Below are 24670 nucleotides of genomic sequence, written 5' to 3'. Positions count from 1 at the left end.
AAACTGCCTATCACTTCAAAACTAATTTCGGACCAGTCTCTTGAAGATGGACATTTTCACACTGGTTAGAGATCACTAAAAATCAAAATAAAAATTATGAAAAAACTAGACACATTTTCTGAAATTCCGGAGTTTACGGATCTAGTTTTCGACTTACAGTGATTTTTCTATGAATTTTCTAAAAACAGGGACAGAAATATTAAAACTAGTAAAAACAGTCTACAAGTTTATTAACACTCTGTAACATGTTGAGCGAAGTGTACAACCATGTTTAGCTACATATTTAGTGTATTTCATGTTAGTTTACTTTCACGTAACAGAGTTAGTTATTCATAAGGGTTTTCATCCACTACAAACAAGTAGGATAAACTATAATAGGTATAGTTTATGGTACGATAATACTACGAACATACTAAGGAAGGCACACTTATAATGAACTATATTAGGTATAGTTGATAGCACAATAACACTACAAACATACTAAGAAAGGTACACATATGATAAACTATAATAGGTATAGTTTATGGTACATTAATACTACGAACATACTAAGTAAGGCTTCACTCACTCTACACGTAAACTCGTTAAATCCGGTTATGAGACACTACTTCAATGTACTCTCAGAGTACTGTTTAAAGTCCTGTATTCTAACCATAATATGTAGGGAGAGCGTGATACTTGTGTATAGATCTATATTGGGACTGACAATCCTGCACCCTAAGTTGCTTACAATAGCTAGACCGGCAGGTCTAGGGTGACCAATGTCAAAACATTCCGACGCCCGAAGAACGTCGTAACCGGCTTACTATGTCAATTGCACGGTTATAATAAATCGCATAGGGAAACAACGACACATATAGTTTACGACTATTTTTACATTTCAAAAAGGGTTTTCACTCACTCTACACGTAAACTCGTTAAATCTGGTTGTGAGACACTACTTCATTGTACTCTTAGAGTACTGTTTAAATTCTTGTATTATAACCATAATCTCTTGTAGGGAGAGCGTGATACTTGTGTATAGATCTATATTGGGACTGACAATCCCGTGTTGGTTCAAAACAAATGAACAATGCAAAAATGAAGAAAAGCTCTCGTGTATTATTCTACGTTAAACAAAGAACAGAAGGCTGCTATATATAGCAGAACTTACAACTGAAAAAGTAAATGCTGGAAACATGAAAAGACTTAAGTAAAAGCAGGAAATATGAAAGACTTCAACAATTATGAAGACAGAGGCGAGAGCACTTATTTCACTTTATTTCACTGACTTTGAATCAGTCTTCAACACCCCCCCCCTTTGATTCAATGCTTCCAATACCAATACAAGCTCGGAGACGCTGAAAACATGCAGGCGGAAGAGCCTTAGTGAACATGTCGGCCAATTGTTCTTCAGTAGGACAGAACTCCACCCATATTACACCTGTTGCCACCAAGTCTCGAATGTAGTGATGCTTAATTTCAATATGCTTGGTACGACCATGCATAACTGGGTTTCTTGTCATGGCAACTGTTGATTGACTGTCACAGTAAATCACAGTTGGTTCCCTTTGTTCTTGCATAAGATCACCCATAAGTCTTCGTAACCACACAGCTTGACACGCGGTAATTATGACCGCCACATATTCCGCCTCAGTTGATGATAAATCTACCGTTGCTTGCTTTTTTGACTGCCATGAAATTATTCCAGACCCAGTATTGAAGCAATTCCCTGTTGTACTTTTCCTATTTTCTTGTGATCCTGCCCAATCACTGTCACTATGTCCTTTTAGCACAAACCTTTTAGAGTTCAAATACCAGATACCATAGTGCTTGGTACCAGCTAAGTAACGAATAATTCTTTTGACAGCTCCATAGTGTTGTTTTGTGGGTTTGTGCATGAATCTTGAAACTACTCCCACTGCAAAACTTATGTCTGGTCTTGTGTGAGTGAGGTAGATTAACCTCCCAACTATGCTCCTGTAATTTTGAGGATCTGTCATTCCTGTGCCATCTTCACATGTTAGCTTTTCATTAGTGTTCATAGGAGTTGTGACTGGTTCAATATTCTCCATGTTGAGACCCTTTAGCATGTCTGATACATATTTTTCTTGAGCAATAAAAATACTGGTGTTTGTTTGCTTTATTTCGATCCCAATAAAATAATGTAGCTTTCCAAGGTCTGTCATTTCAAACGTCTTCATCATCTCCATTTCAAATTGATAAATGAGCTCTTTAGACGACATTGTGTAGATCATGTCATCAACATAGAGACTGACTAACATGATCCCTGCATCACCTTGCTTCTTAAAATACATGGTAGGTTCACTTGGACTTTTCTGAAAACCGTTGAAGCGAAAGAAGTCGTCAATCTTGCTATACCATGCACGCGGAGCTTGTTTAAGCCCACACAATGCCTTCTTCAACCTATATATCTTCCCTTCTTGCCCAGGAACAATAAATCCTTCGGGTTGTTGAACAAAAACTTCTTCTTTGAGGTCCCCGTTTAAGAATGCTGACTTAACATCAAACTAGTAAACTTCCCATTGTTGTTGTGCAGCTAATGCAAGAATTAACCTTATTGTCTCAATTCTCGCCACCGGTGAGAATGTTTCATTGAAATCTACACCCTGTTCTTGTCGAAAACCACGAGCAACTAATCTTGCTTTATGCTTTTGGAGACTACCATCGGCATTGAACTTTGTTTTAAAAACCCATTTCAAAGGAATTGGATTCTTACCAGTTTGAGGTTCCACCAGATCCCATGTTTTGTTCTTTTCGATCGCCATAATTTCTTCCTCTATTGCTTTCTTCCAGTTATCATCTTGAAGTGCCACATCTGCTGAGACTGGATCACCAGCGAACAGGGCTAGAGTGCTATCATAAATGTCATTCAAGTTCCTATATCTGAGTGGTGGAGTTTCTGGAGACGACACATCAGAAGAGCCAGATGTGGTCCTCGAGGGTGTAGCAGAAGATGATTCACCGTGAGTGGAGCTCAGTGTCGGACTTGATAGAGGAGACATGGGTGTATTGATTGGATGATTATGCACTTCATCTTCTACATTTTCAAATGAATTTGGTTGTGGCATTAAGTTTGTGTGAACAGATGTGTCCACATAACTTGAATATTCTTCAAAAATCACATCACGACTGATAACAATATTCTTATTTATAAGATCAAATAACTTGTAGGCCTTTCACATTGTACAATAGCCCACAAAGATGTATTTCTTGGACTTCTCTTCTAGCTTGTGCCTATTTTTGGTGACCAATTCATAGCATAAACAGCCAAAAACACGCAAATGATCAACAGTGGGCTTGAACTCATACCAGGCTTCGAAAGGTGTTTTATTCCATACTGCTTTGGTGGGTGATAGATTGAGGAGATACACAGTTGTGGCTACAGCTTCTGCCCAAAATGAGTCAGGCAGCTTACTTGTTTTTAGCATTGATCAAGCCATCTCCACAATAGTCCTATTCTTCCTCTCTGTGATTCCGTTTTGCTCAGGTGTGTAAGGAGCTGTCAATTCTCTTCTTATTCCTTCTTCTTCACATAATGTAGTGAATTCATTTGACCTGAATTCACCGCCTCTATCAGTTCTTAAAATCTTGATTACAGCGTTTCCTTGTTTTTCGATAAGGGCTTTGAATTTTTTGAAGTGCTCGAAAGCTTCAGATTTCGCTTTGATGAAGTAGACCCAAGACATACGAGTGAAATCATCAATAAAAAGCAAGAAGTAATTACTCCCTGAGTGTGATTCTGTCCTCATTGGACCACAGATATCTGCACATACTATCTCCAGTTTTTCTGTTGCTCGTCTTGCTTGCCCTTTCGGAAAGGATCTTCGTGTTTGCTTACCTAAGACACACCCTTCACACACATGGGTGGAATCTTTTATGGTTGGCAGCCCGTTCACCATCTGCTTGCTTGTTAATAGTTGTAGACCTTTTACATACAAATGACCATATCGATAGTGCCATAATCTTGACTCATCATCCTTGCTACTCATCATCATATATCCTTCTTTTCGTGAAAAATCAACTGGAAACATCCTATTTCCAGTCATTTTTTAGTATAATAGAACTTAATCATTTTGTTTCTTTACCACACAAGCATCATTCTCAAATTCTACCTTCAATCCATTTTTAATTAACTGGACTACACTTATCAGATTGTGGGCCAGACCTGGTGCAAAATGAACATCATTGATGAGTTTATCCTTTCCTTCGATGCAAACCGTCACAACTCCTATTCCTTCTATCGCAACTGGTTGATCATTGCCGAGACGAACACGTGATTTTCCTGTCTTGTTCAAGCTTTTGAACTTGTCACGTACACCGGTTATATGATTAGAGCATGCACTATCTATATACCATATCTCTTTTGTGACATCAACCGGATGAATGTGGGTCATGACCAAGTAATCTTCCTTCTCTTCAAATTCCTCTTCAGTGTACTTTGCTTGGTTTTGCTTTGTCCAACAATCTTCTTCTTTATGACCAAACTTCTTAACATGATCACAATGAACTAGTGACCCTTGTGATCTCCCTCGACCACGACCATGAGATGATGCTCTGCCTCTTCCTCGACCAAAGGAATATCTACCTTGTTCTCCTTGGATCTGAAATGCACGTTCTCCATCTTGAGTCTGAGATCTATTGATTCTTGCTTCATGTGCTTGTAGTGATCCATCAGTTCATCAAAGGAAAATGTTGCAAGATCCTTTGACTCTTCAATAGCCGCCACAACATGGTCGAATTTAGAAGGTAGACTCCTCAGTACTTTTGCAACAACAACTTCATCAGAGATTTTCTCTCCATAAGCACGCATCTGAATCACAATTGAAGATGCTTTTGCCAGGTACTCTTGAACGGTTTCACTTGGTTTCATGTTTAAGGTCTCGAACTGCCTTCTTAGGGACTGGAGTTTAACTGTGATCACCTTTGCTGATCCTTGATATTCAGTTTTAAGAATGTTCAAGGCATCTCGTGATGTGACTGCTGCAGCAATTCTAGGAAAGATTGTTTCATCAATAGCTTGTTGGATGAAAAACAAGGCTTTTGCATCTTTCTTTTGATTTTCTTTTTGACGTGTCTCATCTGTGCTTGCTTCTGCAACAAAGTCTTCCTTTTGGTACTCCAAAACTCGTAGGAGTCTCCCTTAAAGATTGGAATTTGAGGGTGATACATGCTAATAGTGTTGAGGTTCTGTGCCATCAAAACAAACCAGATAGACTTAGGAATGCAACCTAAGCTCTGATACCACAATGTTGGTTCAAAACAAATGAACAATGCAAAAATGAAGAAAAGCTCTCGTGTATTATTTTGTGTTAAACAAAGAACAGAAGGATGCTATATATAGCAGAACTTACAACTGAAAAAGTAAATGCTGGAAACATGAAAAGACTTACGTAAAAGCAGGAAATATGAAAGACTTCAACAGTTATGAAGACAGACACGAGAGCACTTATTTCACTTTATTTCACTAACTTTGAATCAGTCTTCAACATCCCGCACCCTAAGTTGCTTACAATAGCTAGACCGGCAGGTCTGGGGTGGCAAATGTCAAAACATTCCGATACCCGAAGAACGTCGTAACAGGCTTACTATGTCAATTGCACGGTTATAATAACTCACATAGGGAAACGACAACACGTATAGTTTACGGGAATTCCTACATTCATAAGAGTTTTATTCATTTAAATTTGCACTTACTATCATAAGTATGGAAGATACTTGTACAATTCGGTATTTGATCTTTAAGACTATGACTCAATCTATAAGGAAAAATGTTGGATTTTTCTTGAGCATACATTACAATTACCAAGGAATTAGCTCAAATTACGCACTACTGTAGTATACTATATCCAAGAACAAACACTCACACTCATCGGTCTTAGGGTAGTTAAGATTACATATCGCCTAGAATGGTTAGATTCCATCTATAATTGCTACGTGTATACGGCAGGGTTATATATAATTTAGACTCGATCAACTTGGAAATGGCTGGGAATGCCTTAGATCCTGTTCCTCGTATGGTTGTGGGCTTAGGGCAGACCCATTATATTCGATGGTTTATTCGATCTTGATTTTTATATGACTTATATACACTGGGGGATTATAGAAGGAACTTATAGGTCTTCCTAGGAGTACACGAATTTATGACACAAAAACTCACATATCTGGAGTAACTTTTACCCAAGAGCATGCATACATAAGGGTGTATCATTATAAAACCACTTTGTACCGTTTTCAAGTACAAAACAACTTTCATTTCGGAAATCATGCATCCAAATGGGGTTTTATACAGATTTAAAATCAACGTAATATTACCACTCAAGAATACGATAACATTTATATATTTGGGTCCGAAGGTTTTAAAACTACATTCCATTTTACTAAGAAAATATAGGATTTTCTGGAGGAACATACAAACATTTTCAAGGAACAAAGAGCTTATTTTTCTAAAACAAAATACTTATGAACTCACCAACTTAAATGTTGATACACTTTCAAAATTACTTGTATTCTCAGGAAAACAGTAGGCAGGTACACGCACAGGTTTTCAAGAAGACGGAGCATAATAGCTTCTAGTCTTAGTTTTTTTTTTACTATATACATTTGGAAGTCATCCAAGCTATGTTTCAAATACAATGTAAACACTATACTATCAATACAATGGTTGTTGTTGTTTTGATTACTACTATTCAATTGTGATGATATTGTACATGACGTCCTCCGCCCCCGAACGTTTCTGCCATCTCGGTTTGGGGGTGTGACAGATTGGTATCAGAGCATTGTTTATAGTGAACTCAGTATATCAACCCATAAGAAGGTATACAACTATAAATACAAAGGGGCCGAAGTGCTTTGACTAAAAGTATACTTTTAAAATATAAGTATTTTACGAGAAGTATACGAACATACATACATACTAGAACAAGTATTACAAGAAGAACAAAACAGAAGTGTTTAGAGGTTGGACGCTACAGTCAAACCTAGACAGTTATGTAATCATACCTGGGATAAATATAGCCTGATCAACTATATTTATTCGAGATACGACCAACATGTGTTTGGGAGCGACTGTGGTGTTGCAACAAGTCTAAAACTTACCAGCTCTATATAAAAAGGAACACTAGAACCAAACATAAAGTTTAAAATACTATAGGAGTATTTTAGGCACTATAACTAACTTATGTGAAAACTAAAAGACCCTTCCTGGTAGGTCTATAGTTACAGAGCGTATACGTTAAGGTTATATATAACTGAGATTTTATAGACTTAGAATTTGTGATTTTCGCTCTACTTCTTGTTCCTTGCTTGGTTGTGGTCTTAGAGTAGGATCACTAAGTCGAAGGTCTATCTGATCTTGGTTTTATATAATCTGTATACACTACGTGACTATAGAAGGACACGATAAGGATCACCTCCGTAAAAATATATAAGAAATATTTTGTTCATTTCATAGATTCTTTATACACCCCAAATTCTCGTACAAACGACATATCTAGACATTGTAACCCCACTACCACAACCAACAGAAGAGTCGAGGAAGAACCAAAAGAGGGTTCATGAGGAGAACTCCGAGAAAGGGTCGGACGAAGGGAAAGGCACTAGAGAGATCACTAACGAACCTTACCCTATCTGAAACAAAACTGGGGATCCCACTCGGACGATTGGGTCCAGTCTAGGGCAATCATAACTAGGACAGAGAGCAGAAGAGACTATTCGCGAATAATGTAAGGAGGCCGAGCTCCTTATGCGTCACACAAATAATTGTTAAACTAATATAACCTAGTGAGTTAATGATTACACTACTCACACCATGTGTTAGGCTCATCACCTTTTTCGTAACAACTAGTAACAGTAAACCAGGTCACGGAATTTCATTTGAGGGTGGTTACTATTAAAATTCATGTCTATTTTCATAGACCTCTGTTATGAATTGTTTTCAAAACACCATAAAAGTCGGAACATGATACACACAAAATGAGACAACTCAGTTCAAACGACACTCAACTTATAACCACTATTAAGGACTTACCACCATTCCATCTTTAAAAAAAACCATACGGTTGAAGGGTGCCTCCCCATAGACCTGTAAGGCGCGCCCTCAACAACACATCAACAAATCCTCCACTGTACAACACTACTATCTTTCAGGCCGCTGTAGCAGCCGCCATGACGCAAATCCATGCAAGTGGTACCAGTGGGTTGGGTAATGGAGTTAACCATCCTGACCACGAAGAAAGCCATGGGAACCCATAGTTTGTTTTAGTAAACCTAACGCTTGTAAATAACTACTTCTACTCCCTACCATAAGTACATCTTAAGGATATTGGGAGGAACTTCGTGAAAAGTTAAACAAAACGAAAAATTTATATATTTTTATATATATAAATAGATGGAATATGACTAGAAACGACCATAGTTGCTAACGAGCTCGTTTCTCATCATGCAACAGAATCATGCCTTCACAAGGAAGTAACCATCCAACCGGCGAAACACCAATTCTGTAGATAGACTCCGCTACTTTTCAAGTTGCGGTCACAGCCGCCGTGACAGCCGTCATGGCACAACTCAACGCTAACAACACGAGTGGTCACGGAAACGGTACCCGACAATTCTAACCGCAATAGCAACCAAGAGCACCGACTAGTGTCTGCTGACAAGGATTCCAAGGACACCTCAGACCATAAACCTAAGAATAAGAAACGAAAATTCTGGAACAAGAAAGGGAACAGTTCGACTCAAGGTCCTCCCAAGAGACCACAACTCGTGGCAGTCCCTAAAGCCACAACATCTGTCACTCCAGCACCGCCCAAACGATATGTTGGAAACCTTCCAAAGTGTACCAAGTGTAACTTCCATCACAAGGGAGTTTGCCGAGTAATACACTATAAAAACTGCAACAAGAAGGAGCACACTGCCCGTTTCTGTAGGTCACCGGCACAACCAATCTCCCAGGTCACCGGCACTGGGGTAAGCCAAGCTTGTTACAAGTGTGGTGAAACTGGACACTTCAAGAGGGACTGTCCAATAACAAGGAACTCCGGTGAGGATGGAAGAGTGCTGATGATCACTGTAGGAGAGACTCTTCTGGAACCACCTGTGGACAGCGGTACATTTCCCAAATGAAAATATGTTAAAACTTAAAATTTTTACGAAAACTATTACCAACTAAATATTAATCATATTATGAAATTTCCTCACTAACCATCGGAACACTCTTATTGCTAATACTCGCTAAACGTGGTACCAAATGTTCGCAGTAGTAATACCAAGGATAAAACTGAAAGCACTAGAAACGTAAGCATAGAATTCACTATAACTCTAAATAGACTTAACACCCGTTAGAATAATAAGTTTCGACGTCATCATTCGGCATGGATTAGTGTAGTCCTCACTGTTGGATACGGTGTCTAAGTCCAAAACTATATTTAGTATGTACTTGACCTGGCTTGGCATGGTCTATTTGGGTTGCATCTTCATCTCAATTGTTGGATAGACAAAATGAGAAAAATGACACTTACGATTTGTTAATATATTTTAAGTTCTAATATATTAATATGAAATCATATTATTTAATTAGTATTGATCAAGAATTAATTTGAAATTAATTTAGTGATCAAAAAGAGACTAATTAAACATATGGGGATTGATTTGTAAATCATTCATTCTTATATAGTGGGCTTATGGTTCATGATTCACTAGATTGGGCTAGGACCCATTGGGTGCTCCATGGATGCTCCATGGAGGTTATAACCCATGGATCATGGGGGAAATGAAAATCCATGCACACTAGGGTTTACATGGTGTAACCCTAGATGTGCCACACTATATAAAAAGCTCCATAGCTAGCAAAATCGACCACTAAGTGAAGAACAAGAGGGCTAGCCAATTTTGTGATCAAAGTGTTATTCTCTCAAGTTATTCCAAGAGTTGTGGGTGTTGTGTGAAACATTTGAGGCATCACATTTGAGGTGCTAGGATCACAAAGTTCTTAAGGAATCCAAGCAACAAGAAAGGTAAGTTGTTCTACTAGCTTTTATATTTCAAGTTCCCCATGTCATGCTAGTTAGGTTAAGAACCTTGGAAAAATCAAATTTGCATGTATCTTAGTAAAACATAGATCCAAGGTTTCTAGGGTTGCATGTACACTTTAGGAGTGTTAGAATGCTCAAAACCCATCAGTGGTATCAGAGCTGTAACGCCCTGATTCTCGAATACCAATTTATGGTTATGAATTCTCATGAATTCAAGATCTACTCGACGAGTTGGTTGTCTGACTCGTCGAGTAGCAGCGGGTTTGGGCCACGTGTTTAAGTGACCAACTCGCTGAGTCGGAAGAGTGACTCGACGAGTTAGAGCTGGAGGGTGAAACCCTAAATCCCGGGGCATTGCACCCTATTTAAAGGATCATTGGCCTCCCCCAGCCTCCCCTTTACTGCTTCTTGTACCTCTTTAACCCTAGGTCATGTGTGTGTGCTCTTTTGGAGAGTTTAAGCTTGGAGGAAGGATTTTAGGTGAAGGAAACACTTGGGGAAACAAGCTAGTGGAAGCAAGAGCTCGTGGGATTCAAGATTTGCATCAGTAGGCACTCTCTTGAAGGTACTAGACTGTTCTCCTTGGCTCATTTTCACCTAAACCCTCTTTTGCATGAGTTTTAAGAAAGGTTTCTTGTGCTTAAGCCAAGATCTGAAGTTGTAACTTCAGATCTAGACTCCCCTTCGCCTCTAGATTCATAAAGTCATTAGCTTTGCCTAGTATGAGCCTTCCCTCAATTGTGTAACTTCATTGCAAGCTTAGTTTTGTTATTTTAGGGTCTTAAAAGCCTTGCATGCACGTAAAGTTTGCAACTTTACGTGATAAGCATGCCTAAGGAAGTTGGATCTGCAATTTGGAGCCTTGGCATGGCTTAAAAAGTGTCTGTATGGTTAGAGGACTGAAGGGACTCGGCGAGTCGCATGGTCGACTCGGCGAGTCATATGAAGATGGGCATGGACCCGACGAGTTGGATGAACAACTCGGCGAGCCCGATGAAGATTTTCGTAGACTCGACGAGTTGGATGAACAACTCGGCGAGTCAGTTAAGGTTTCCCAATTAATGGATGCGTGTGGACTTGTTGAGTGCAAGAAGGAAAACCCGAAGAGTAGCCGTGGAGCTTCGACCATGAGCCTTAGGAACTCGACGAGTCACTCTGGTGACTCGGCGAGCGGAAAAGTATTGCAAGAAACTCGGCGAGTAGCTGAGGGTACTCGACGAGTTGAGGTCAACATGGACTGTTGACCTTGACAGTTGACTTTGGCTTTGACCAAGGGTTGATCATTTGACTTCTGAGGGTATTTTAATAAATTGGATATTTATAGCAATGGACATTGGTGAATATAGGTGTCGGATTTGGAGCTACATTGGAGGAGCTTAACACTACCTTTCGAGCTACTTGCGAGGTGAGTTATCCTCACTATACTCAAGGGTCTAAGGCACCAAGGTCGGCCCTTTGATTTTTTATTTGAGATAGTTACTATTGTGATATGATAGCTCAGTATCCTGGCAGATAGGATGGTTACGGGTTAGTACGATCGGGTAGATCAGTATCCTGGTAGATCAGATGTGGTTATGTTTGGTGACCTATAGTTAGGTCTGACTGTCTGTATGCTGGTAGGAGATTACCTGTTATATGTGCACATGCTTGGTATGCTAGTTGAGGGTATTCCATCTCGAGGATGATAGGGCCCTAGTATGTTGTCTGGTAGACTGTTATATGATTATCTGATATAGGTGCATATGTTTGATTGGTTATGTGGGCAATACAACCCGATGGTTGTGGGCCGCGAGTATTCCATCCCGAGGATGATTGGACTCATAGTGTGTGGGCAATCCAACCCGATGGTTGTGGGCCACGAGTATTCCATCCCGAGGATGATTGGACTCATAGTGTGTGGGTAATCCAACCCGATGGTTGTGGGCCGGGAGTATTCCATCCCGAGGATGATTGGACTCATAGTATGTGGGCATTCCAACCCGATGGTTGAGGGCTTGGGGTATTCCATCCTGATGGATGATTGGACCCATTGTAGTTGTTGTATGTGTAGGTGTGTGGGCATTCCAACCCGATGGTTGTGGGCCGAGAGTATTCCATCCCGAGGATGATCGGACTCGTAGTATGTTGGCATTCCAACCCGATGGTTGAGGGCCAGGGGTATTCCAACCCGATGGTTAACTGGACCCATAGTATGCTGTTCATTTCTGTATGTGTATGGTTGTATGTGTATGGGTATTTTGGGGGTAACTCACTAAGCCTTCGAGCTTACATTTATCGATTATTGTTTCAGGTACATCAGGAGATCGTGGCAAGGCAAAGGCGTGATCGTACCGCTCCTCACTTTTTATGATTCTGTTTCTGGGATACTTTGATAATAAACTATTTGGAAACCTTTTTGTAATAACTAATGGAGCTTGGGTTGTTTTTGAAAGTTTAAATTGGTTTGAAATTTATGGGTGTTACAAGTTGGTATCAGAGCCTTGGTTTGAGTGAATTGGAGGAAACACTCAGGTGCCTCCAGTCTCAAACTGAGTACAAGGTTATAAGACGATTTTCTTAAAATGTTTTCAAAATAATAAAAAGGAGGATGCAAGTGTACGATCAGCCGGAGCTCGTGGATAGACCCCAAAATACCATATAGATTATTTGATTTGTGATATGTTAGAACAGCATGCTAGTACTAGGCCAGGGATCTTCAGGAATTGCATGATAGAATTGCCTGATTACATGATGCCTGCTAGCCTGGGGTTTCCTTTATATGAGATTGACATCATTACTGTAGTTGCTTAGTGTATGCATCACGGTCATACATAATTAAGATCTTATAGCCTGAGAATGTTTGATTTGGCCTTATGTTTTGTTCTTGTTTGATTGGGAGCTTAGGGTAGGATTGGATATTCGAAAGTCTATAGGGTCCAGCGTTATGTATGGCTAGCATACACTAGTGCTGCAGGGTTGGTGGAAGTTTCATGGATGGGTGAGTTGTGTGGGACCGGTAGGTCAGTTGTGAGAGAGTTAGCTTTCCTCTAGGAGTGAGGATTGAGTGCTCGCTATGTTTATGTATATTGTTAGGGTGTTGTGGTGATACTTGAGACAAATATGGGTAGGTGTGAAAGGTAGTATGGGCCCGTACTACTGAAACCACAGGACCCATACGCGTAGCAAGGAAGTCACAACCCCTATGGTTTGGTTGGGAATTGGCTCTTTGTCATTATATGGGTTATCAGAGACCTTTCTGGTGTGTTACCAGAATGGTGGTTATGAGACGTCTTGAGACCGGATTCGAGTTAGGATCGGAAGCTGGCAGCCAGGGTAGGCCAGCATTTTCAGGGGATCGTGTTAGTGAGATCATCCGAAAGTAGGTGATCAAGATTGTCCGGGGGCAGTTTTCGGAGATATCGGGTCTATTAAGACCGCCATGGTTGAGCATTTCGACGAGCGCTATGCAGCCATTGCCGAGACGGTTGTCGCGGCAGCTTAAACAGCTGTAACGACGGCAAGGGGAGGAGTTGGTCAAGCTTCCCAGTTCTGAGACATATTCTGATGAGCAGAGGGCTGCAGTTATTTGGGATCGGGAAGATGATCTGTACTCGTTATATTTCCGCGGGTGGAGCGGGAGAAGCTAGCATGTGAAGTTTCTAGATTTGAGGCTCGGAGGTTTGCTCGAGGCCGGAACGTGAGTCGTGGGAGCTCCAGAAGGGAGTGGTGATTATGTACAGCTGGGGTTTTACAGCTGGAAGGGGAATGATTTATTGAGGGATTGGATTGTCATTTTGTAGAGCAAGGATTGTGCCCTCTCAGTTTTTCGAGCTCGAAGGAGTGAGCAGACTTGTGACCCCAGGATCAGGTTGTATTCCAGCTCGGGGGTCAGTTGGTTGCAGGAATAGGCAACATTATTTCAGCACCGGTGAGCATAGAACGGTCAACGTGGCATAAGTATTTGTGAGGTCCGGTTTGCCTTGGATCTCTTGTATCGGATGGAAAGGATTGATTGCGCGATCTATTGCACTTTCAGGATTGTAGACTATGTCTTGGGAGTAGTTTGTAGCCCGGTTTAGGGCAGAGGTTGTTTCAGCTGCTGTAGTTCAGCTGTGGGCGTTTGAGCTGGTATGTGAGTCAAGGTGCGAACCCTGACGAGAATGATTTCTAGAGCCCAAGAGAGGGAAGCTTGTTTGGGACACCTTTGGAAAAAGGGGTATTATGTGGGAGGCCTGCGGATAGGGTCCCACAGAAGGGTTATTCAGCATTGTCCGGATTCAGTGGTTCGCAACCGTTAGTGATTGACAGACTAAAGCGCCAATGGAAGGGGTTCATTGCCGAGGAAGTGTTCATCTGGTTCTTAGAAGTGTGTGATCAATTGGGATTATCTAGCAATGGAGCACTAGCGGGAAAGAGTTGGTTGTCATTGGATCGATCATTGGGAAATAAGAAGGATTGAGAGTCCTCCAATTTTCATGTATTATGAAGGCTTAGTCGAATCTAAGTGGGGGAGTGTTACCCCGAGATGCGGAAGTGGGAGGGGTTTTGAAACGGGGATAAGTTTCACAACCCGATAAGGAGAATGGAGGCCCTAGTGGCTGCTTCGGGTGAGGGTTGTGTTGTTTGGGGGTTCGGCAAAACTCCCCAGCATAAGAACACGTCTTCTGGGTGCTTGATAGCAGAAGTTGGGGAATCACGTTGGGATTCTAGCCATGAATTGAGTTCAGTTGTGTGTTAGTTCGAGTACGTGTTCGACCAGTATGGAAAGTGTTGTAAGACTACGGGGGTAGCCGTAGCAATCACTAGCAATCAGTAGGTCTGTCCCCAAGTATTGAACATGTTGCTGGAATAGGCTGAAGACTCCAGTGTGTGTTGGTTTGATCGGAAGTTGTTGTTAGAGATCAGATAGAGTGCAAAGGATCTTGGTGATCCCATCAGTTCAGAGTGTCTCCGAGGTTTCATCTTCTTGGATCGGGTAATACTCCAGTTGGGGACTGAGAGTGGATCCGAATGGGTATTAGTCAGTTTTGGGAAGGTTTGGGATTAGAATATCCTGTCATTCAGGTTCTAGGAACCAGGTTAGCTCTTTCTCATGATCGTCTATGGCATTTGGATAGGGTTGATGCAGTCCTGCTCTATGCAGTAGGCCAAGATACCCGGTGCGGGCCGACTGTAAGTCGTAGGCACGGAGGCTCGAAGGGAGCGGTAGGGTTGAGGCGGTAGGCCAACAAACCCTGAGAATTTCGACTCAATAGTTGAATTGATTAGACATGTTTTTAATCTAACCCGAAGGGGGTGATATGGGTTAGATATGAGTGTCGTGCTGGTTGGCCGGTAGTGGTAGGTATGTTGATGATGGGTTGAGTTATTGTGATGTGTCTTGGGATTCGTGTGTGGTAGTGGTTTTTGTATCGTATGTTGTTCGTTGATGAGAGGAGCGTCGTTTAGGCCCTTTGAGTGGCGGAGGAGAGTTGATATCTGCAGGGTCGGAGTGTTGGGCAACTGAAGTGACGACAGTAGTGTCGATCGGTCATTGGGAGCATTCCAGTCATGAGCTGAGGGACGGGGAGGGCATACCAGACTCATGTTCTGGGCTCAGAGGCAATCCAGACCTATGCTGAGGACCACGGAAGGGTATTCCAGTCATAGGATGTGGGCATAGAGACTGTGTGGTTATGTCTGTTGGAGGAGCACGTTCGGATTGGATGTATTGTTGAAGATTTGGGGGAGTTGCACTCGGTTGTGACGAATCTGAGGAGGGTGGATGAGACGCAAGGATAGATCCTTGGATCTCAAGTTATGAAGTAGACCCGAGTTATGTTCATAGAGGTATTCCAATCTAGGGTATTCCATCCTAGGGATGACCGGACCCTGTGATTGATTGGACCTGATACGTTTGGTATTCCAACCCAAGGGTTGACTGGGCCAAACATGTGTGGGACGCGACGGTATTCCATCCTAGGGATGACTGGACCCGTCGTAGGCATGCCTGGTATTCCAGCCCGAGGCTGATTGGGCCAGACATGAGTGTTCATGTTTCAGTGGATTCGTTTTTGTATGATGTTGAGGGACAATTGTCCGGTCAGCACAAAGGGTTCGCTTCAGGAAAAGGGAAAGTTGGGTTTCAGATACGTTGGATCATCAGGATTTGTCAGTTGGCAAGTGGATTGTAGGTTAGACCTTTCTAAAAGGTTCGGTTAGGTTTTGCATCATCTTTCACGTTTCGCAGTTGCGAAAGTGCATCGTGGATCAGGGGCGGTAGTATCGTTGGACGACATTCAGGTCGGAGAGCGCCTTTGTTATGATGAGAGGCCTGTGGCCATTCTGGAGAGAAAGGGTGTAACATCCCAAAATTCAAGGCCGAAAATTTCATTTTTAAATAAGTTATTACATAACCCATCAGTATAAAAACATTCATAATAATATCTCGTGTTAAGCCAAAGTGTCAGAAATCAAACATATTATCATAAAACCATATCAGAGTGTGATCCCAAAGAGCTCATGTGCGGAAAACATAGTGTGATGCGTTGCGATCGAGCCGACTCCTTTCCTTGAAAACAAAGTACTTGAAACCAAAACTGAAAACCGTAAGCACGAAGCTTAGTGAGTTCCCCAGATACCACATACCATACAAACCAACTGATCCATACATGCCATAAATAGCCAAGAGCCATACATAACCAACATATCCATAATCAAGTAAGGTGCTATGTGCCAAACATAGTCTTGCTAAGGTGCTATGTGCCAAACATAGTCTTGCGGTTATGCCACGGGCCGCACGTGGTCTTCCTGGTCAAGCCTGGGGCCATTCCCTTGGTCTTACAGACAAGTGCCAAGGGCCACCCCCTGGTCTTTCATGCAAGTATCACAAAGACAACTATATAGACTACTCTACTAAGCCACTCCACATATAGTGTGCCAGGAGCCACCCCCTGGTCTTTCATACACAATAGCATACAGTGCGCCAGAAGCCACCTCCTGGTCTTTCATACATATTGCCTAGGGCTAACCCCCGGGTCTTCCTATCATACATAATAACATACTGTGTGCCAGGAGCCTCCTCCTATCTTACAAGGCTTCGGTATAATGTCAGATCAAAAAATAGATCTCTATCAGTGGAGAGCTTATATTTTAGTGTCATCCGGAGAGCTATAGGGATTACACGTGGTCACATCAGCATGTGTAAGAATCTCCCGAGCAAAAAAGTTTTGGGATAAAAGGAGACCTGGGGCACTGCGAGAGAAAATAATGCCAAGCAAAAGGGACAAATAGCCAAGATCATACATTGGAAATTCAAATGATAGTTGAGAGATGACTTTGGAGATGAGAGAATAAGATGAGGCGGTAAGAATAATATCTTTTACATAAAGAAGGAGGTAGATGGTATTAGAACTATGATGAAAATGTAATATAGAGTTGTCATATTTGCTGTTGAGAAAGCATAAAGATAAGAGATAGACCGTAAAGCGTTGGTACCACACTTAAGGAGTTGGTTGAGATTGTAAAGCGCCTTTTGCATACGACAAACATGATCTAAAAACCGAGAGTCGATATATCTAGGTGGTTGACGCATTTAAACAGTTTCAATAAGATAACTGTGAAGAAATAAGTTTTTAACATCAAGTTGATGAATATGTCAGTTTCTGGAAATAGAGATATTGAGTACACTGTGAATGAGTTTTGGATTCCATTGTTGCAAACAACATGTTACGAGTCAAAGACCTCAAAACCACCTCATATTTCTCTTCTTGATTGGATTTCATTTCTTGATATGATGATCGCTTAGTTGCCCATTAGGATCAATTCCAGACAACTATGTCATTGAAACATAGTTTCACTCGTTTGCTAAGCAGACATCGCAATAAAAAATCAAATAGTAGTCACGGGTCGTGATCTGAAATGACATTTCTCGTGGTAGCATAACAGTTCTAACATGCACTCAAATTGCATCAGTTCCAGCAATAAGATACTAATTACAAAGTAAAAAAAACGGCTTTAAATTTTGAAACTTAAAAGTTTAAAGAACTTTATCAGAAATTTGAATTTCCAAAGTAAAAGAACTCTCAAATTGAAACTTAAAAGACAATATTACTCAACAAATAAAAAAAGAAATTTATGACGGACACTAAATTTTCAAAATCCAAATAACTCTCAAACACTTAATTATTGCTCAGACAAAAAAATAAATCTTAACAGATGTTCCATAAGTAAAAATGATATTGTTCTTGCGGACAACGTGTCGTGTGTCTTCGACATACAATTTCCCCGTGGTCGGTTATGTAAACCGATGTAATTAATTCTACACCGATACATTATATAAAAGACACCATTAAATAGACTCAAAAATAGAGTTTTGATTTTTTTTTGCCAATGTTTAAAATTTTGGACTAGATTTGTGAGAAAAAGCATTTTGCAAATCATTATACGTTTTGAAAGTTCAGAAAATGCAATAATCGGTAAAATTTTATTCAGAAGATACAGTGCAAAAAAATTAACGAAAATTTTACAAAACATTTTTTCCGAACCGCTTTAGGTAAGAATATCTCTGAAAATCTTGGGTTTATCCAAAATTTCATATTTTTGATGAAGGTAATTATTTTGGGTTTTCTTAAAAAATTTATGGTTTATTGTGATATTGGATTATAAAAGTTAAATATCCCAAAATAATATATAGACATTCATAAATGTTAATTAAATAAAAAAAATCGTAAATCAAATAAGATGAAAAAAAGAAAAGAAAAATAAAGATAAAAAACAATCAACTAAAAAGGGTAAGGCAGCTCATGAGAAGCACGTGAAAAGAGGTTTTCCTGCAAGCCCGTGAAGTTCTTATCACGGTGGCCGCCGCCGGCGTTTACCCAATTCAGAGATCCAGCTTTACCTCGTAAGACTTGTATTCCCCCCCTTAATTATTTGATAGATCTACCTGTTTTACTCTAATCAATCGTTAACCCATCTACTTTCCCTAAATTTATTGAAATTCTCCAAACCTATATCAACAATAGGGAGAATGAAATCGAGTAAAGGTCATCAGGAGGAGGAGGAAGACGATTATGAAGAATTCGGCGTCAAGAAGGATAACACCCCGTCTTCCAATACCAGCAAAGGTCTGTTATCCCCTTTAAAATTAAGAACACCTGATCGATTTTTGAGCAATTGTATATTAAATCAATTTTGGGTTTCTAAATTCCCGAACTTTATTCAATTGTGTTGATTATTCAATCCCCAAAAGGGAAAAACAATCATGTAATCGGTTTCTTATGAAGCGATTTTGTATATATTAACTGAATTGGGGTTAAAACAGATGGGAAGAGCAGTGATAAAGCTAATGCTACTAGGTCGAAGCATTCAGTTACAGAGCAGCGTCGAAGAAGCAAAATCAATGAAAGGCATGTCTTTGATCACAATCACCATTAATCTTTTATCTAATTTGTCTGGAATTTGTCAGTTTTGGTAGAAATCTTGCTATCCTTTATGAGTTTTAGATTCTATCATGTGTTCTTTGTAGTTAACGTAATTACATTTACAAAATGTTTGTGGGAATGATGAACTGAAATCAATGGAAATTTATCAACTAAGATCAAACAGAATTGAGATGATAATGTAACCTATCAATATAACAAAACATAATGAATTAGCTTTCATTTCTTGTTAATTAGATTCCAGATATTGAGGGATTTGATACCCAATAGTGATCAAAAGAGAGATACAGCATCATTTCTACTCGAGGTAAATCAATTAAATGTAAAACATATTTATATATTTATCATCATCATTATTATTATTTGAAGGATGATTATTGTATTTATGTTATCTATTATCTAATGATTATCGTTTCTTTGTAGGTAATAGAATATGTTCAATATTTACAAGAAAGGGTACAAAAATATGAAGGATCATATCAAGGTTGGAGTACAGAGCCCACAAAATTAATGCCTTGGGTAATTAACATTTAACATCTCATTTTTCTAAATATTTTTTAATATATTTTCAAAATAACCGAATTTTATTTTTCATATCTTTTGTTCCCCATAGAGAAATAGTCACTGGCGTGTCCCGAATTTTGGTCAACCTCCCGTGATAAAGGCCGATTCTGGTCAACCACCATCTTTTCCCGTTAGATTCGATGAAAATGTCCAAATTGCCCCTCCCATCAACACAACCTCACAAAATCAAAACCCTGCCCGAACTGACCCTAGTGACATGAACTGTAACATAATCGATTCACAACCTGAATTATCAAACAAGACAACACTCATGCCCTTGCCAATGCTGCCCGGACAACTGCCCGGACACCTGCCCGGACAAGCTGCCCCGGTTGTTGATGGTGGATTTTCCCATCCTGCCCTTCACGGGTCAAGTGATTGCCCGGGCCCGGCTGCCCGAGATGGAAGTCAGCAAGATGAGTTGATGGTTGAAGGAGGGACAATTAGTATTTCAAGTGTTTATTCTCAAGGGTGAGTGTTAATTGTAAAAGAAACTTTTCATTTGGAAAAACTATTTATAAAGTTTAAATATTAATTTTTTTTTTAGGTTATTAAATTCGCTTACAGATGCATTACAAAACTCGGGTGTGGATTTGACTCAAGCTACCATTTCAGTACAAGTTGATCTTGGGAAACGTGCAAACAGAGGACTCATATCCACTACTAAGGTACAAATTTATGCAACGATATTTTACTTTTTTTCTTTTCTTATTAAGATTTAAGATATTATAGTTTGAAAAGTATAATGATTTATTAAGAAAAGAAAATTTGAAAATGAAATTAATGTTCAGGAACATGAGAACTCTCAACAACCGGTGGGTAGGTTTCAAGAATTTAGCAATGGAGAAAACTCTGATCAATCTCAACCTCCAAAAAGACTCAAGACATGAAATTGGTGCTAAATTTATGTTTTGGGAGGGGGGGTAAATGGGTCAATTTGTACATGATGTGTGGTTTTGGCAACCCGAGAAATCTGTTGTTATGTTGTAGAAAGAGCTGCTGCATGTGGATGATGAGTTGAGTGTTGCCTTTGGTTTTTTTATTTTATTTAGTGTTTCAAGAAAAATAAACAAAAACTTATTATTTTAAGAGTTTAGAGGACTGGGATTTGTTTTTACTTATTATTGTTCTTGAACATGAGATGGGACCCACATGGAAATGGAAATGATAGAGATATAAAATTAATTTGTCGTTTTTGTGTTTGTGGTGTAATGTAGCTTATATTATTGTATAATTAGGACGAAAGGTAGTAAATTAAGATATGATTATGGAGGGCTTATGTTAGTTATATTAGTAGTCTGTTTCAACTCGTGGGCGACCATTTGTTTTAGTTTTTAGATGTTAAACGAATTTGGTGTGAGAGCATGTTTGGCAAAATAGTCTTCTAAAATGAAAGCTAAAATCTTTTTATTGTACAGAAGTTTTTGGTATAAAATTACATGAAAGCTAAAATCTTCTAAAATGTCTTAAAAGCTTAAAAAAAGTTTGTTTTAAAATAAAATATTTAAATTCATACTCACAGACAGCTTTTTTCACTTCAGTTTGATTTAAAAAATAAAAATTAAAAATTAGCTAGTTGCCAAAACGATATCCAAATTTTAACAGTTATTATGTTATAACATAATTAAATAAATAATGATAGACTGTAATATCACAAAGGGGTGGTGGCGCAGTTGGCTAGCGCGTAGGTCTCATAGCTATCTGAGTTATCCTGAGGTCGAGAGTTCGAGCCTCTCTCACCCCAAAAATCTTTTTCTCCTTTTATTAAATTGCTTCTCCAATCTGACTTTTGAATCTTTGTTATTAAATTGCTTTTTCAAATTTTTTTCCCCTTCTTTTATTAAAAGTTTATGTTTAAATAAGCTCAAATAACATTTTTATTTTTTTCACGTGAATATACTAAAATGATGATTATTTAACATCATTTTATGATGATTATTTAACATCATTTTAGTGACTTCATTCGAATATACTTTCATCTGACCTTCTCTAACCACAAATACTAAAATGATGATTATTTAACATCATTTTAGTGACTTCATTCCAATCAAACTCTAAAATAGTATTTTTTTTTTAAGAAAGGTGTTAACATAAAAATGACGGGCCTTTTGAAAGTTCATTGGAGTAAAATTGACCTCTAAAATGTTGTTTTAGAGGTCCATTAGAATTGGCCTAATATTGCAATTTCAGACGACACGAATATTAAAAATGTTTCACATTCTGCGACAAATGATGTATTTGATATATAATTATATGATAAAATAACTCTTGTAATTATTTTTTTTCTGTGGAAACACAATCAAATAAACTAATGTCTCTCTTTCGTTTTTTATATCCTAAAAACAACGATGTGAGTTCCTCATCTCAAATCCAATCGACCAAGGATAACCATGATTTCGTATGTTTAACAAAAATAGTTGATAGCTACAAGTTGAAGTTTTTATTTGTAAGTGTAAAAATAGTTGTTAGCTTTAAAAATTGTAAAATTACATAGAAAGACATTTAAATACAAGCTCAAAATTGAAATGTTATACAAAAAAAAATTGTTAATTTGAGCCAAAATGAAATAATTGTAACTTTTATGTTCAATTTTTTTTGGGACTTAACGGTTACTTTTCCGAAAATATTGAGACTTTTCTGACAATTTCCCAAAAATTAGGCCCTTTTTGTTTTAAACAAAACACTGGAAACACTAAAAAGATTGGACTATATATTTTCTATATGGAACTGAATCCAACTTAAACAATGATTTACTACATAATTGCATAAAAGAAAAACATCATCACAAAATAAACAAATCATGTTTCATCAATCTTACAAATCAATCCTTCTTTCACTTATTTTCCATCTTCAATCTCCTGCAAATAATACATATAGAAACATATAACATAACCCAATTTTTATGATAAACACAAATTCCAAATTATGTAACAAAACAAAGTTTATACTTACAGAATTCTCAATCTTATCAAAATCATCATCTTCATCATCATCACCACCATCAAAAGCATCATTATTTTCAGCATCACTGTCATCAAAATCTCCCAAAAGATATGAATCCAAATCCTGTTCTGATGAAGAACTCTTACTTTTCAGCTGTGCTTCCACCTCTTCTGTTTGATCTTTTTCTTTTTGTGGTGTTTGTTTTAATCTGTTCTCTTCTATAAACTTTCTTTCATACCTATATATAACATCAAAGATATATCATTTAATATAATATAAAAGATATATATAATGGAAATTCCAAGATAAAAGCAGTCACATACGGGGATACATGAGTGCTCACAAGTGTAAAATATATCCTCCAAAATCTTCCATCTTTCATGTGTCTTGGGCATAAATCATATCTCAACCTTGAAACTTCCTGTTTTGAATCATCATGATCAGAATTTCCATTTATGTTTTTGTTCATGTATGAAATGTGTGAATACCTTAACTGTTGTGAGGACAAGATTTGCATGTTTTTGCTGCCATTCTGAAAGATCTTGCCTTACATTGGAGACAGTAGTAACATCAGACACCAAATCATCTGAGATTCAATAGAAACAAGTTTAGTTGCCTTATTGTGATTAGTGAATTCAGTTAGATAATTATGCCTTATAATCATAATCATACATCATTTCATCCAATTTAATCAAATTGCCTTACATAGATCATTAATAACAATATAACAGTAACGATCTGGGTGATTTGATTAAAGTCATGTGAGAATATGTGATTGATAGTTATGTAGTTAGTGTGAGGAACTTCAGTTTGAAGAATGCTCAACATAAATTTCGAATCAACGAACTTGACATTCATAGTCAAATGTAAGTTAACGTGTTGGACTTAGTTGAGCAATCAACATAATCGATAGATAACAGTAACAGAGCATGAATAACCACTATTTACATAGAGATTACTAGAAAAATCAACGAAACAAGTGATGAAACCTGGAAAGGGGAAACTCTGGAATGTCGATAACGTGAGTCCTTTGACGAAGTCTCGGAGATCCTGAGTGATCCCGAACGTTTCAAGCTCCAACTCCGACGGAGTGTCAGAAGAAGATGATGATGAGGTAATCGAGAGAGAGGGGATTTGATCGGCAAGTGAGAGGAGGAGGGCGGTTTTCTTAGATGCCTCGGCGGCAATGTCTTTAGAGCGTTTGGCGGTTTCGGATACGATGTCGGCAATTCTGACCGGAGAAGAAGTTAGGGTTTGAGATCTCCTTGTTGCTTCTTCAGCTAATGATTTAGCTTTTTGCCAAAAATTCTCCATTGTTGAAGTCATCCTTTTGGTTGCTAGTGTGATTTCACTGGTAAAACTGCGAGTGTAGGCGGAATGGCGTCTTGTGAGGTAAGATAAAGTTACCGGCGGTGACAGAGCAGCTCATGCGAACGGACGTATGGTAACCGTCTGTTATTGCTTCCCTAATATGACCGCACTTAAAGGTTCAATAAAGGTACAAGAGTCGGGTTGGCAATGGAAGCAACAAATAAACCAAATATTACATTTTATTATCATTTTTTATTTATATAAAAACTTTTAAAATATACTGTATTTTCTAGGATTCATTTTATTATAGAAAAAGATAATGCATATGTAGGAAAAGATATTCTCGAGAACTTTCAGATAGTATCTAAATATGTTATGGAAAATTGTACTAAGAGAGACGGGATATGACAAAATGAAAGA

At 38.8% G+C, this 24670-nt stretch overlaps 3 protein-coding genes and 1 non-coding gene across 5 annotated transcripts; 2 read left to right on the top strand and 2 right to left on the bottom strand.

Annotated features, from left to right (window-relative positions):
- Positions 1-2510: 2510 nt before the first annotated feature.
- Positions 2511-3431, bottom strand: LOC145130390 (uncharacterized). The gene is made up of 2 exons (XM_079065198.1): positions 3313-3431; positions 2511-3132 (listed from the first exon to the last, which is right to left on the bottom strand). Exons 1-2 carry the CDS (start codon positions 3429-3431, stop codon positions 2511-2513), a joined length of 741 nt encoding a protein of 246 aa, XP_078921324.1.
- A 15341-nt stretch (positions 3432-18772) lies between these two features.
- On the top strand, positions 18773-21196 carry BIM2 (BES1-interacting Myc-like protein 2). Of its 2 annotated transcripts, none has more exons than XM_079068795.1 (8): positions 18773-18894; positions 19016-19117; positions 19315-19399; positions 19670-19739; positions 19856-19951; positions 20046-20467; positions 20564-20664; positions 20788-21196. In XM_079068795.1, exons 2-7 carry the CDS (start codon positions 19021-19023, stop codon positions 20619-20621), a joined length of 828 nt encoding a protein of 275 aa, XP_078924921.1. In that variant the 5' UTR covers positions 18773-18894; positions 19016-19020; the 3' UTR covers positions 20622-20664; positions 20788-21196. The 2 variants fall into 2 exon arrangements, with proteins under 2 accessions (XP_078924921.1, XP_078924920.1); XM_079068794.1 differs by having other exon boundaries at positions 20544-20664.
- A 458-nt stretch (positions 21197-21654) lies between these two features.
- On the top strand, positions 21655-21740 carry TRNAM-CAU (transfer RNA methionine (anticodon CAU)). Its single transcript is given in 2 exon segments — positions 21655-21692; positions 21705-21740. It is a non-coding gene; the product is annotated as a tRNA-Met (tRNA).
- A 940-nt stretch (positions 21741-22680) lies between these two features.
- LOC145128826 (uncharacterized) lies at positions 22681-24387 on the bottom strand. Its single transcript, XM_079063622.1, has 5 exons — positions 23929-24387; positions 23428-23525; positions 23263-23360; positions 22949-23177; positions 22681-22854 (listed from the first exon to the last, which is right to left on the bottom strand). Exons 1-5 carry the CDS (start codon positions 24263-24265, stop codon positions 22834-22836), a joined length of 783 nt encoding a protein of 260 aa, XP_078919748.1. The 5' UTR covers positions 24266-24387; the 3' UTR covers positions 22681-22833.
- Positions 24388-24670: the final 283 nt, after the last annotated feature.

Source organism: Lactuca virosa, chromosome 8, assembly GCF_052849685.1.
Source record: "Lactuca virosa cultivar CGN04683 chromosome 8, Lactuca_virosa_CGN04683_v6, whole genome shotgun sequence".
Lineage (NCBI taxonomy): Eukaryota > Viridiplantae > Streptophyta > Magnoliopsida > Asterales > Asteraceae > Lactuca > Lactuca virosa.
Note: the sequence above shows the minus strand (reverse complement) of the source record. Positions and strands in the feature narration are given on the sequence as shown.

Excerpts from the sequence above, each read along its gene's own strand:
- BIM2 (XM_079068794.1), top strand. The coding sequence starts at position 19,021 with ATGAAATCGAGTAAAGGTCATCAGGAGGAGGAGGAAGACGATTATGAA. Across the intron at positions 19,118-19,314 it reads GTCTTCCAATACCAGCAAAG|ATGGGAAGAGCAGTGATAAA; the intron begins GTCTGTTATCCC and ends GGGTTAAAACAG. Across the intron at positions 20,665-20,787 it reads GACTCATATCCACTACTAAG|GAACATGAGAACTCTCAACA; the intron begins GTACAAATTTAT and ends ATTAATGTTCAG.
- LOC145128826 (XM_079063622.1), bottom strand. The coding sequence starts at position 24,265 with ATGACTTCAACAATGGAGAATTTTTGGCAAAAAGCTAAATCATTAGCT. Across the intron at positions 23,526-23,928 it reads CCAGAGTTTCCCCTTTCCAG|ATGATTTGGTGTCTGATGTT; the intron begins GTTTCATCACTT and ends ATTGAATCTCAG. Across the intron at positions 23,178-23,262 it reads GTGAGCACTCATGTATCCCC|GTATGAAAGAAAGTTTATAG; the intron begins GTATGTGACTGC and ends TGTTATATATAG.
- LOC145130390 (XM_079065198.1), bottom strand. The coding sequence starts at position 3,431 with ATGCTAAAAACAAGTAAGCTGCCTGACTCATTTTGGGCAGAAGCTGTA. Across the intron at positions 3,133-3,312 it reads AAAACACCTTTCGAAGCCTG|TCGTGATGTGATTTTTGAAG; the intron begins GTATGAGTTCAA and ends TATTGTTATCAG.